This window comes from Oncorhynchus masou, chromosome 32 (genome assembly GCF_036934945.1).
Source record: "Oncorhynchus masou masou isolate Uvic2021 chromosome 32, UVic_Omas_1.1, whole genome shotgun sequence".
NCBI classification, from domain to species: Eukaryota; Metazoa; Chordata; class Actinopteri; order Salmoniformes; family Salmonidae; genus Oncorhynchus; species Oncorhynchus masou.
The window spans coordinates 25176276-25190152 of record NC_088243.1 but is presented as its reverse complement, the minus strand read 5'-3'; the positions used below and the strand labels follow the sequence as shown (position 1 = coordinate 25190152).

Here is a 13877-nt window from a genome sequence, read left to right as displayed (position 1 = left end):
GTGAATTTATAGCACAACTTTTGATGCTCCTTGGTTGGGGTCTGAGCAGATTATTTGTTGCAATTGCAAACGTAATAAAATGGTGGTCCAATAGTCCAGGATTATGAGGAAAAACATTAAGATCCACAACATTTATTCCATGGGACAAAACTAGGTCCAGAAGGTTTAGAAGAGTTAGTAGTCTACTGTCACTGACTGACAGTGAGTAGGTCCAGAGACATGTTGGACAAAACCCACTGAGTCGATGATTGCTCCGAAAGCCTTTTGGAGTGGGCCTGTGGACTTTTCCATGTGAATATTAAAGTCACCAAATATTTGAATATTATCTGCTATGACTACAATATAAGCAATGTGCTTACTATTAGGAATGTTGATAAATAAATATAGTAGGCCTAGGCTATAGAAATCTGATGGATCCTCTTTTTAATAAAGGCCGTCACTGATTTCTCACGCAATTGTATAGCCTATAGAAATGATGTGCAACATAAACTCATGTGCTCTCATGAAGTGTGTGATTAGCCTTGCATTGATGTCGGAGTGATTCGAGGGACAATAGAGTGCTGAGTATCAGGCAGTTAGCAAGTTTGGTAGACTACTGATAACCATCAGCAGCATCAGAGCTGGGAGAAGCCTAATTACCGTGACTAAACGGTCATCATGGAATTTGACTCATGACTCATGACTGCCGGTGTGGCAATAATATGGTCACCGTAACAGCCCTATCTGCAACACTAGCCTTAGAATAACTTAGTGTAAAAATGTGTTTTCATACCATCTTTCGCTCACCTCTCCCTGATGGCGCTGTGTGAATTACGATTGAATGGGAATCTTCTCGCCTGTAAGGGGCTTAGGGACATGCCGCATCTGTGCACTCTGGGACTGCACAATAACCGTCTCGTCAGCCTCCATGCCCACACTGCCCTCTTTCTTCCCAACGCCTCCTACCTGGACCTGTCCAGCAACAACTGACCACTCTGCCCTCAGAGCTGCTGGACCTCTGGCTGCCTTCACCACGGCAAGCTGGCTGGCCACACTCAGAGAAAAGTGTTGGGTATGGTTCACTAATTGTAATGTTAGTGTTCTGTACATCCGAAATTGAGAAATGCTCAGATCTCAAACTTTCAAGTAAAACTTGCATGTGTTGTAGGACATGTTCCCCATTTCACTTATTTTCAAAACTAGGCCAAACGGCCTTGCTTTTCTCTGTCTCCATAACAATGTGTGTGCGACTTCCAGATCTCCATGCTGCTGGCCCACTCCAAATCCCTCCGCTATATGACCTGAAGCCATAGCGGAGGGTCTGCCTCCCAGCTGGGGAGGCATAGAGGCTGACCTGTTGCAGTACCAGAGGTACTCTATTCAGCCCTCAGCCACCCCGGTCACCTCCCACTGGGCAGCAACGCTCTTCTCACCTCCGCTTCCCACCTGGACTAAAGCAGCTGGAACCTCCATATACAACACAGGTAAATACCCAGCAATTATTATTTATTTTTTTAATATTTTTTTTACTAGGCAAGTCAGTTAAGAACAAATTCTTATTTTCAATGACGGCCTAGGAACAGTGGCTTAACTGCCTGTTCAGGGGCAGAACGACAGATTTGTACCTTGTCAGCTCAGGGATTCGAACTTGCAACCTTTCGGTTACTAGTCCAACGCTCTAACCTCTAGGCTACCCTGCCACCCCAAACATGACCCTACTGGCCCCATGTGGGTATTAGCCTGACATGGGCAAGCCCACAACACACCCAAAACAGTCTAGACTACAACAAGCCCACACCGAGCCCAACACTGGCCAACCCACACCGAGCCCAACACGGGCCAGCCCACACCGAGCCCAACACGGGCCAGCCCACACCAAGCTTAGCTACGTTATAATGTAGAGGCGGTGGCTCATGTGAATATTTGGAGGTGTGGTTTGCAAATGCCCCCATGTTCTTAAACTAAACAGAATGCAAGATTTTTTTAAATGTAACACCATTCAAAACAATGAGGATTCAGAACTTTAAAGCCAGTTATCTTGGAATCATCGTTTTTCAGATAGAACCTTAGTTTTAAGTTAAAGTTATTTTTGTGCAATTGTTAGAGTGTAATTCAAGTGTCCTGTTGTGTGATATCAACAAATCTATCTTGCCAATGATGAAGTCTGTAAAATTACTTAGATTAGATAAGGCTGTGTGACATAAGATCAAATTTTAAGTTACATATTATTATGTATATAACCAGGTTTCCTTCTAACCATTTCTACCTGACTCATGAAAATAGTCACGACTGGGCTGATCGAAACAGGAAATGCCGGTACAATTTTATAAATTGGCAGTGGAAATGCCTTTATGCCCGAATATTAATATAACCATCATATCAAAGTAAACTTGGAGTCACGCAATGATATGGTGTGTGGTCCTCCCACTACGACTTAGGAAAGCATGCAGTTTATCAGGCTATAGATTAAATAAGTTATGGACTTCACAGGATCTGGTGACATGAGGATGGTTGATTGTCGTTTGACAAATATTATATTATCCATAATAATCTCATGTAGACCAGCCTACCCGTACTGTATCTGCAAGCTGTTGGCTTAAGCCCACGTGCCAAGACCAGAGTAGGAACATTTGCTATTTAGTGTTAGAGTTGAAAATGTGTAGGCAACACATTGAACTTTAGAATTTTATTAGGTATATTAAAAACTACATTTTGTGTGCCCTACATCACACACTAATTTTAACTACAACTAGTCAGTTTGGTGGAAACACACCACTGGTGGAGAAATGCTAATTTTCTTTGTGGATTTTAGAATATTTTACATGAAAATCTGTCGCCAATTGGATGGAAACCTAGTGATAGTAAAAACGTTGGTGTTCTGATACAATGTAGCAGGCAGCCGATCCCCAAAAGGGGGGACTTAATTTAGGTGACATGAGGGCTGCCATTGGGGACACCTGCCTTGGGGCCAATGTGGAGCCAATGAGCAAATGAGGGGAGGACAGCTCATAATGGCTTGAATGGAGTGGTATCAAACACATAAAAACCACGTGTTTGATACCATTCCGTTCCAGCCATTATGCAGGAATCTCCACGTGTTGGAATCCAATGGTCCATCATCAGCCTAAATGGACTTTCGTACAAGGATGCAGGAGAATATCGGTGCCAGGAACGGAACATGGCGGGAATAGCAGAGGTCCCCATTAGACTTAGGGTGGTGGGGGTGAAGGCTGTGCCCCCTTCCGTAAAGAACAAGACCCGCAAATCTATTTCTAGGTCCTCATCCAAAAGAAAACCTCTCCCACAAAAGCTGAAATGGCCACAGAATATTACTAAAATCTCCAGCCCAAAGATGACTCTTCTGAACCTCAAGTATGTTACAACTCCTCACTTCAACAAACAAGACCCAGAGTGTCAAAATGTCCTCGGTCCCCGCCCCCCTGAAAAAAAGGAAGTACATACCCAAACGCAAAAAGACCTCAGCCCCAAAGTCAGAGAACCTCAGATATCTGTCAATAGTATACCCACCTTGCCAGAAAAGTCTACTACTCCATCGTCTTCACCAACAATCAACCCTATAAAAGAAGATGATCATTGGCCAGCAGAAGGTGCCCCAGAGACATGTAGTGTAAGATACTGTAATGCTCTTTGAGTGACAATGATTACTATGGGGGGTGTGATGTATTCTTTCATGTTTTCTCATTTTTTTTTCTCCAGATCTGTTTTTAGAGAGATTGAGAGATTGAAGGTTGATTGAAGAGATTGAAGGTGAGAGAATGTGTATCACCCACTTATCTGTGAAAGCTCTGATTAGAAGGACAAATGTTCCAACAAGGTGAACGTTTTGAATCTCATAACACTTCATGTACAATGCCTTGCTTTGACTTTTTCCACATTTAGTTGTTACAGCCTGAATTGAAATTGATTACATTGAGATTGTGTCACTGGCCTAAACACAATAACTCAATGTCAAAGTGGATTTTTTATTTTTACAAATCAATTAAAATGAAAAGCTGAAATGTCTTGAATCAATAAGTAGTCAAGGTCAGGAGTAAAAATGTGCTAAATCAGTTGCATAATAAATTGCATGCACTCACTCTGAGCACAAGTGTTTAACATTCTTTTTGACTGACTACCTGATCTCTGTACCCCACAGATACAGTTGTCTGTAAGGTCCTTCGGTTGCGTAGTGAATTTCAAACACGGGTTCAACCACAAAGACCAGGGAGGTTATCCAATGCCTCGCAAAGGGCACCTATTGGTAGATGGGTAAAAAAAGGAAAAGGCAGATATTGAATATCCCTTTGAGCATTATTAATTATACTTTGGATGATGTATCAATAGTCACTACAAATATACAGGCATCCTTCCTAACTTCGTTGCCGGAGAGGAAGGAAACTGCTCAGGGATTCACCACGAGGCCAATGGGGTCTTTCAAACAGAGTTTATTGGCTGTGGTAGAAGAACTTAGGGTGGATCACTCTTCATATTTTCAAGCATGGTGGTGGCTACATCATGTTATGTGTATTCTTGTCATCGGCAAGGACTAGGGAGTTTTTGGGGGATAAAAAGAAACCAAATAGAGCTAAGCACAGGCAAACTCCTATAGCACAATCGGGTTCAGTCTGCTTTCCCACAGACACTTACCAAGACGACGTTGAATGTTCCTGAGTGGCCGAGTTACAGTTTAATCTTAAATCGTCTTGAAAATGTCTGTCTAGCAATGATCAACAACCAACTTGTCAGAGCTTGAAGAATTTAAAAGAATTAATGTTCAAAGATTGTATAATCCAGGTGTGCAAAGCTATTAGACTTGCCCAGAAAGACTCACAGCTTGTATCACTGCCAAAGATGACTCTAACATGTATTGACCAGTGCTTCATTTGAGCCGGGACCTCTCCGAAATGTATTTGGCTGGATCCAGTACCTCTCATGGCATGAGAAATAATTGTCACTTTTTGCAAAATTATAAAAGCGATCAAATTTCATTTGAGTTGCCTCATGGTTAATTCTCCTGCCCCCACAAAAAAACTTTGTGAAAAAGTAGATTCTCAGCCCGGGCCTGATATTCTAACAGTTGATTTGGGTTGGACCGACCCTAGTTTCTGTTTTGTGCAACATTGTAAGCTATGTTTGAGACCAACGTTTGGCCGAGGCTGTGTGAGATGCGCGACAGTATCTCACATAACTAGAATGAGATTCACTTTCTATGATCTCTTGTCCTCTCTGCTCGGATAGACATGAGCTTGCAACTCATCTCTACGGCGTTGCACTTCATAATTTATTTTCTTATAGAAGCATAGCCGCGTGAAGGGTTCTGAAGGAACTGCAGCACCCCTGAAAAATGGTCTGTTCAGAAATAAATTAAATGATTCAGAATAGCCTACTACACTCTGAGAAGGCCTATAATTTAGCTACAGTGGATCAATAGCTTCTTTTAGAAAATAGCCTAGATGTGGATTGTAGCCCAATAACAAGGAATAGGAAAAGTCCCCAAATTGTCATACTTGAGTAAATGTAAAAATATGTTGAGAAAATGACTCAAGTGAAAGTCACCCAGTAAAATCCTTCTTGAGTAAAAGTATTTGGTTTTAAATATACTTAAGTATTACAAGTAAATGTAATTACTAAAATACACAAGGATTAAAAGTACAAACCATTTCAAATTCCTTATTAAGCAAACCAGACGGCACCATTTTCTTATTTTGTTTAATTTGCGTATAGCCAGGGGCACGCCTCAACACTCAGACACAGACATAATTTACAAATATTAAGCATGTGTTTAGTGAGTCTGCCAGATCAGAGGGATGTTGTCTTGAAGTGAGTGAATTACACTATTTTCCTGTCCTGCTAAGCATTCAAAATGTAACTACTTTTGGGTGTCAGGGAAAATGTATGGAGTAAAAAACATAATTTTCTTTAGGAATGTAGTGAAGTAAAAGTCCCAAAAAATATATAGTAAAGTACAGAAACCCTCCAAACCACTTAACTTCTCTAGGGTAGGGGGTAGCATTTGGAATTTTGGATGAAAAGCGTGCCCAAATTAAACTGCCTTCGACTCAGGCCCAGAAGATAGGATATGCATATAATTGGTAGATTTGGATAGAAAACACTCTAACGTTTCCAAAACTGTTAAAATAGTGTCTGAGTATAACAGAACTGATTTGGCAGGCAAAAACCTGAGAAAAATCCATTCAGGAAGTAGGATGCCATTACAGTATCCATTGACTTAGGACTCAATTTGCAGTTCCTGTGCCTTCCACTAATGTCAACAGTCTTTAGAAATTGTTTCAGGCTTGTATTCTGAAAAATGAGGGATTAAGAGCAGTCTGAATGAGTGGACCCTGCAGTGTCGGAGAGCTTTTTCATGCGAGCGACCGAGAGTGCCTTTCTTGTTTATTTCACCTTTATTTAACCAGGTAGGCAAGTTGAGAAGTTCTCATTCACAATTGCGACCTGGCCGTTTACCTTTTATATTGACGACGTTATTGTCCGGTTGAAATATTATCGATTTATTTAGGCTAAAAACAACATGATTGAATATGAACATCGTTTGACATGTTTCTATGAACTTTACGGATACAATTTAGATTTTTTTGTCTGCCTGTTGTGACAGCATTTGAGCCTGTGGATTACTGAAGAAAACGCGTGAACAAAACTGAGGTTTTTGGATATAAAGAGAGACTATCGAACAAAAGGAACATTTATTGAATAAATGGATGTCTTCTGTGCAACCATATGAAGATCATCAAAGGTAAGTGATTAATTTTATCACTATTTCTGACTTGTGTAACTCTTCTACTTGGCTGGTTACTGTTTGTAATGATTTGTCTGTCTGCTGGGCGATGTTCTCAAATAATCATAAGGTATGCTTTCGCCGTAAAGCATTTTTTAAATCTGACACCGTGGTTGGATTCACAAGAAGTTAATCTTTAAACCTATGTAAAATCGTTGCATCTTTTCTGAATTTTTATAATGAGTATTTCTGTATTTTAATTTGGTGCTCTGCAATCTCATTGGATGTTGGCCAGGTGGGACGCTATCGTCCCACATACCCTAGAGAGGTTAAGTAGTACTTTAAAGTATTTTTACCACTGGGAATAGCCTACACATGGCAAATCTGTCAGTGAAAAAACGGCATGCTGAGGAAACAGGCCTTTCGCAATATTTCAAATACAAATCTAGGGTAAACACAGGTTTGAAAGCAAATTGCTACTGTTTAAAAGTGAAGACTATGCAGTAGGCTACCAAAATATTTCATCAACTTCCAAATATTGTTTTGCAAAAGAGAGGCTTTTGGCACAAGCACCTCGGCCATCAACAGTGAGGGAGCTGCGCATCATTGGGTGAGTCAATGAAACTGGAAAGCATTTTTAGGACTATAATTACAATATGTGTCTCCACACACCTAAGCCTAGGCTATTGATGGATTTAAGATGAGGTCATTTTTTTATTGATCTCGGTAAGTCAAAGTAGCCTGCCATTTCAAAAATTTGTGCTGTATTAAAAAATATTCTGTCAGTCTCCAGTCATGTAAAATGACATAGAATTTCATGAAATGCATTTTTAAAAGGACACGTTTTTCCCCGACCCTAGGCAACAAAAACTGTTCCCCACGTGCGTCTCTACTCTGTGTCTCTACTCTACTGCTGTACGCCACTACGCAAATGTAATATTTTGTATGTCATTTTCAAGAAATTAACCATGTTTTCACTTTGTTATTATGGGATATTGTGTGTAGATGGGTGTGGGGAGAAATCAACTTAATCCATTTTAATTGAGGCTGTAACACAACAAAATGTGGAACAAGTCAAGGGGTATGAATACTTTCTGGAGGCACTGTATATATTCATGCCAACATCTATTTGTTCCAGCTAAAGCCAAAGGAAACCATTAATACATCTTAGCTCAGAATGGTATGTGATTGTCCAGTGTGTCTCAGTATACCATAGGATCCTCTGGGGTTCATGGCATCTCAGAGGTCCCGGCACTGTTTATCCAGTCCGATTGAATTGTGGCCATTTGAGACAGTAAGACCTTTGTTTTACTCCACACAAACAGTTATAGTTTCACAAGTTTGCTGGGTAGCTTTGGTCATGTTTACCCAACTGTTCCTAAAGTTGCAGTATTCCATTAGGGGCTGTGGCTTGCCATTTTGTTATTTTTCTATTTATGGATCTATGTACTGTGTAAGAGAGAAAATATGAGAAGAACTCCAATGCATTTATTATAATACCTGTAAATAAACTACTTGAACATGTATTTCTCTAGTCTACAGTTGTTGTTTTTCTGCTGGAGTTAGGCCTAGCTGTTAAGTGTTTTGTTTGTTTGCTGGAGTGAGCTGTTTGATTAGATTTAAACCTGTTCATACAAAATGCCAGAGAATCCCATTTTATTTGTCACATTCGTCAAAAATACAATGGGTATAGACTTAACCGTGAAATGCTTGCTTACAAGCCCTTCCCAATGATGCAGAGTTACTATTTTACCTTTTTTATTATATTATTTTAAGACGAGGAACAAAATACACAACAATGGAGCTATATACAGGGAGTATCAGTACCAGATCAATTTTCAGTTATTTGAGATGCAGTACATTCAGAAAGTATTCAGACCTGTTAAATTTTCCACATTTTGTTACGTTACAGCCTTATTCTAAAATTGATTACCTTTTTTTTAATCTACACACGACACAGCAAAAACGGGTTTTTAGAATATTTAACAAATGTATTAAAAATAAAAAACTGAAATATCACATTTACATAAATATTCAGACCCTTTGCATGAGACTCGAAATTGAGCTTAGATGTTTCTACAACTTGATTGGACTCCACCTGTGGTCAATTCAATTGATTGGACATGATTTGGAAAGGCACATCTGTCTAAGGTCGCACAGTTTACAGTGCATGTCAGAGAAATAAACAAGCCGTGAGGTTGAAGCAATTGTCGGTGGAGCTCAGAGAAAATCGGGGGAGAAGGGCTTTGGTCAGGGAGGTGACAAAGAACACGATATTCACTCTGTCAGAGTTCTAAAGTTCCTCTGTGGAGATGAGAGAACCTTCCAGAAAGACAACCATCTCTGCAGCACTCCACCAATCAGGCCTTTATGGTAGCGTAGCCAGACGGAAGCCACTCCTCAGTAAAATGCCCATGTCAGCCCGCTTGGAGTTTGCCAAAAGGCACCTAAAAGACTCTCAGACCATGAGAAACAAGATTCTCTGGTCTGATGAAACCAAGATTGAACTCTTTGGCCTGAATGCCAAGCGTCACGTCTGAAGGAACCTTGGCACCATCCCTGCAGTGAATCATGGAGGTGGCGGCAGCATGCTGTGGGGAGGTTTTTCAGTGGCAGGGACTGGGATACTAGTCAGGATTGAGGGAAAGATGAACGGAGCAATGTACAGAGAGATCCTTGATGAAAACCTGCTCCAGAGCACTCAGGGCCTCAGACTGGGGCGACGGTTCACCTTCCAACAGGACAATGACCCTAAGCACACAGCCAAGACAACACAGGAGTGGCTTCGGGATAAGTCTCTGTTCTTGAGTGGCCAAGCCAAACCTAATCGAACATCTGTGGAGAGATTTGAAAGTATTTGTGCAGTGATGCTCCCAATCCAACCTGACAGCGCTTGATAGGATCTGCAGAGAAGAATGGGAGAAACTCCCCAAGTACAGGTGTGCCAAACTTGTAGCGTCATATACCCAAGAAGACTCAAGGCTGTAATCGCTGCTAAAGGTGCTTCAACAAAGTACTGCGTAAAGGGTCCGAATGCTTATCTAAATGTATTATTTCATTTTTTTATACATTTTGAAAAGAAATCTAAACCTTTGTTTGCTTTGTCATTATGGGGTATTGTGTGTAGATTGAGGGGGAAAGAAACTATTTCATGAATCTATTTTTGAATAAGGCTGTAACGTAACAAAATGTGTAAAAATTCAAGGGGTCTGAATACTTTCCGAATGCACTGTATGTACATGAAGGCAGGGTTAAGGTACTAGGCATCAGGATAGATAATGCTTTAGTGGTTGAATGCGTGAGAGTGTTTGTGTGTTTTATTGTGAATGTGCATAGAGTCAGTGCAAGTTAGGATCAGTGCAGATAATTGATGGTTACCCAAACAAACTATTTAGGAAGCTGTCTCAAAGACTGTTGGTCTGAGAGCCAAAACTTTGGTACCGTTTGCTGGAAAGTAGCATAGTGAACGTTCTATGGCTGGAGGCTGTGGCAATTTTTTTTGGCCCTTCCTCTGACACTGCCTGATTTAGAAGTCCTGGATGGCAGGGAGCTCAGCCCCAATGATGCACTAGGCTGTGCGCGCCACCCTCTGTAGCGCTTTACTGTCGAGGGTGGTGTATTTGCCATACCAAATCAGTCAAGATGCTTGCGATGGTGCAGCTGTAGACTTTTTGAGGATATGAGGGCCCATGCCAAATCTTTCAAGCCTCTTGAGGGGCAAGAGGTGCTGTCGTGCCTTCACTACTTTGCAGGTGTGTATGTGGACCATGTTAACTCCTTAGTGATGTGGATGCCAAGGAACCTAAAGCTCTCAACCTGCTCCACTACAGCTCCATCTATGTGGATGGGGGTGTGCTCTTCCCTCTTTTCCCTGTAGTCCAGCTCCTTGGTCTTACTGACGTTGAGGGAGAGGTCATTGTCATGGCACCACACTGCCAAGTTTCTGACCTCCCTGTAGGTTGTCTCACCGCCGTAGTTTCGCCAGCAAACTTGATGGTGTTGGAGTCGTGTGTGTGTGTGTGACCACACAGTCGTGGGTGAACAGGGAGTACAGGATGGTACTAAGCACACACCCTTGAGGGGCCCCCGTGTTGAGGGTTAGCTTTAGATTTCCCGTCAGGAAATCCAGGATCCAGTACCGGAGGGAGGTGTTCAGTCCCAGGTTGGTGATGAGTTTGCAGGGGACTATGGTGTTGAACGCTGAGCTGTAGTCTATGAACAGCATTCTCATAGTTATTTCCCCTCTTGTCCAGGTGGGAGAGGGCAGTGTGAAAAGCAATTGAGATTGCATCATCTGTGGATCTGCTCGCACAGTATGCGAATTGGAGTGGGTCCAGACTTTTTTTAAACACATCATTACAGATGTGAGTGATCGCAGGGAGAATCATTTAGTCAGGTTACCTTGGAGTTATTGGGAACAGGAACAATGGTGGGCAGCTTAAAACATGTTGGGATTACAGACTGTGTCAAGGAGAGATTGAAAATGTCCGTGGAGACACTTGCCAGCTAGTCTGCGCATGCGTTGAGAATGCGCCCTGGTATTCCGTCTGGCCCAGCGACCTTGCGAGTGTTAACCTGTTTAAAAGTTTTACTCACATCGGCCACAGAGAGAGATCACAGCCATCCAGAAACAACAGGGGATTTCACCCAAGACTCATTGTTGTATTCCTCGGAGTGAGCATAGAAGGCTTTTAGCTCGTTTGGGAGTTCTGCATCACACGTATGATGAGCTTTGCAGCTGGTGTAATAGGATTCCACCTTCCTACTATATTTTCCTTTTGCATTTTCGATGTCTCGTCGGTGGTCGTAGCAGGCTTTCTTGTATGTATCTGTGTCCCGCCTTGTAAGTGGTAGCTCTAGCCTTTAGCCCAGCACGGATATTGAATTTAGATACGTTCTTATAGTCACTCTGGGGACGACATCTATGCACTTATTGATGAAGCTCGTGACTGATGTGGTAAACTTCTCTATGCTATTGGATGAATCCTGGAACATATTCCAGTCTGTACTAGCAAAACAGTCTTGTAGCCTCACTTCTACTTCATCGGGCCACTTCCGTATTGAGCTGGTACTTCCTGTTTGAGTTGTTTGTTTGTAAACAGGAAGCAGGAGAATAGAGTTATTCTAGATTTACAGAAGGGAGGATGGCTGAGGGCCTTTTTTATATACACTTCGGTGGGTAGTATAAAAGTGGTCTAGGGTTTTAGCACCCCTAGTGGCGCAGGAGACGACGTGTTTTTAAAAGTGTGGTAGAATCTTCCCCCACCAGAAACGCACCCTCTGGGGGAGAGAGACAAACCCAACTGAAACATGACTTTGGCTTCCCTGTTGTTGATTAACAGGGAATGATAGATGTTTAACCCCAACAGGGTATGCATAGCGGTGCACTGAGTTTTCTGTCTAGTGTATAAGGCTTGCCTCCAGTGTGTGGGAGTCCTTCTCTCTGCTGTGTTGTAGACTCCCCCTCCGCAACCCTCCTCTTCACCACTCCAGTTAACCTCTCTCCACCTCCCACAGGCTGCCCTGCGCTCGGTGACAGGCAGACAGAACTTGGATCAACTCAGACCAATAGTTTTTCCTCTTAGATATGCTTGAACTCTAGGGTCCTCTTATCAAGTTCTCCAAGAAACTGATCTGCAGTCAGTTTTATATCAGTTTGGCTTTGTACTCTGCTTCTGCTGCAACCCACTGGAAATCTGTTCTGGAAACAGCTGTTTTCTCCCACATTATTCCTCCTGTAGGGGATTCAGAGGATATCTGAGACCACAGCGCATGGTCTTGCGCTACCAAGCCGGGCACCATGGTTGAAAGCATGGACTTTGAAAAGGAGGAGAAGCGCTACTCCATCCACGGAAAGCATGTGGCCCTCATCTGTGCGGTAGTGGTAGTGTCGGCCATTGCTGTTGGGCTGGGGGTGGGCCTCACGCGGCCGGACAGTACCCTGGCTGACCTGGCCCCCACAGAGGAAACCCCCAAGCCCACCCCCCCACCAGCTGACAGGGGGCCCTGCAAACCCTCCAACAACACTGACGGGGACTGGAAGAATTTCCGGCTGCCAGACTATGTGAAGCCAGTGCATTATGATCTCCATCTGGAGCCTGACCTGACCACTGACCTCTACACGGGGAGCGTGTCCGTGCACCTGGAGGTGAGCCGACCCACGAGGCACCTGTGGCTCCACATCCGAGAGACGTTCATCAGTGCAGTCCCCAGGCTCGTCCTGAAAACCCCACAGGCTCAGAGGGAGGTTACCGTGGCCATCAAGGGTTGCTTTGAGTTCAAACCACAGGAGTATGTGGTAGTCGAAGCGGCAGAGGAGCTTGTGACCACCAAGCTCAGTGAGGTGTACGTTCTCAGCCTGGACTTTCAAGGCTGGCTCAATGGATCTCTGGTGGGCTTCTACAGAGTCACCTACACAGAGAACGGAGCCATTAAGTAAGTCATTGGAGGCATGAATGTTTGGTAATAGATTGGGTGTATTTCAGTTTTTGTTTGACTCTGATGTAATATATAATTTTTCAAAAATTTAACCATCCACCAGTTAGGGGAAGACAATATTAATGAAGACCGAAATTAATAAATGCATGAGAATGGTTACAATGTAACTAAACCCCTCATGCTCAGTGTTATGTGTGCTGTATATGCTACTTTGTACCCATTTTAATAGATATATAACCATGACTCCAATGTAAAATGTGGGAGAGGGAAGAAAATCTGCACAACTTCAGACAGATCCTCAGCCAAATTTCTTTTAAGGAAAATGTCCTTTTGGGAAAAAGTTTACAAGTTGTAATCTGAGTGTTGACAACTGAGTGTTGCTGAGTGTTGCTGAGTGTTAGTGTGTGTGTGTGTGTGTGTGTGTGCGTACATGCATGTGTATGAGTGCACATGAGGCCCAGCAGCTCACTAGAAAATGCAATTAATGTTAGAGAGAAATATTGTTCACTCTAGTAACTGCTGCTGCTACTACTACTACCACCATGACTACTATTAATTGTAATATAACGACGTGCAGATTCTGACGGGAATGTACAACAATCCCTCATTGGGGATTTCCATCTTGGCAGATATGCTGCCCAGTATTCCAAGTAAATTGTTGGAACAGGTGGCAAGAAAAAGCAACTATTTAAAATGGTAAATGCAAAATACCATCTGTAAGTGC

The 13877-nt window shown here is 42.6% G+C and overlaps 1 protein-coding gene across 3 annotated transcripts in view; it reads left to right on the top strand.

The window, feature by feature from the left end:
* The first annotated feature begins 12110 nt into the window (after window positions 1–12110).
* enpep (glutamyl aminopeptidase) overlaps window positions 12111–13877 on the top strand; it is a 31558-nt gene continuing 29791 nt past the window's right edge. For 2 of the 3 annotated variants that reach the window (XM_064953571.1, XM_064953570.1), the window contains exon 1: window positions 12111–13150. In XM_064953571.1, coding sequence (XP_064809643.1) covers window positions 12516–13150 — 635 coding nt within the window. In that variant the 5' untranslated portion in view covers window positions 12111–12515. The remainder of the gene's footprint in view (window positions 13151–13877) is intronic. The other variant, XM_064953569.1, reaches the window with a different exon arrangement.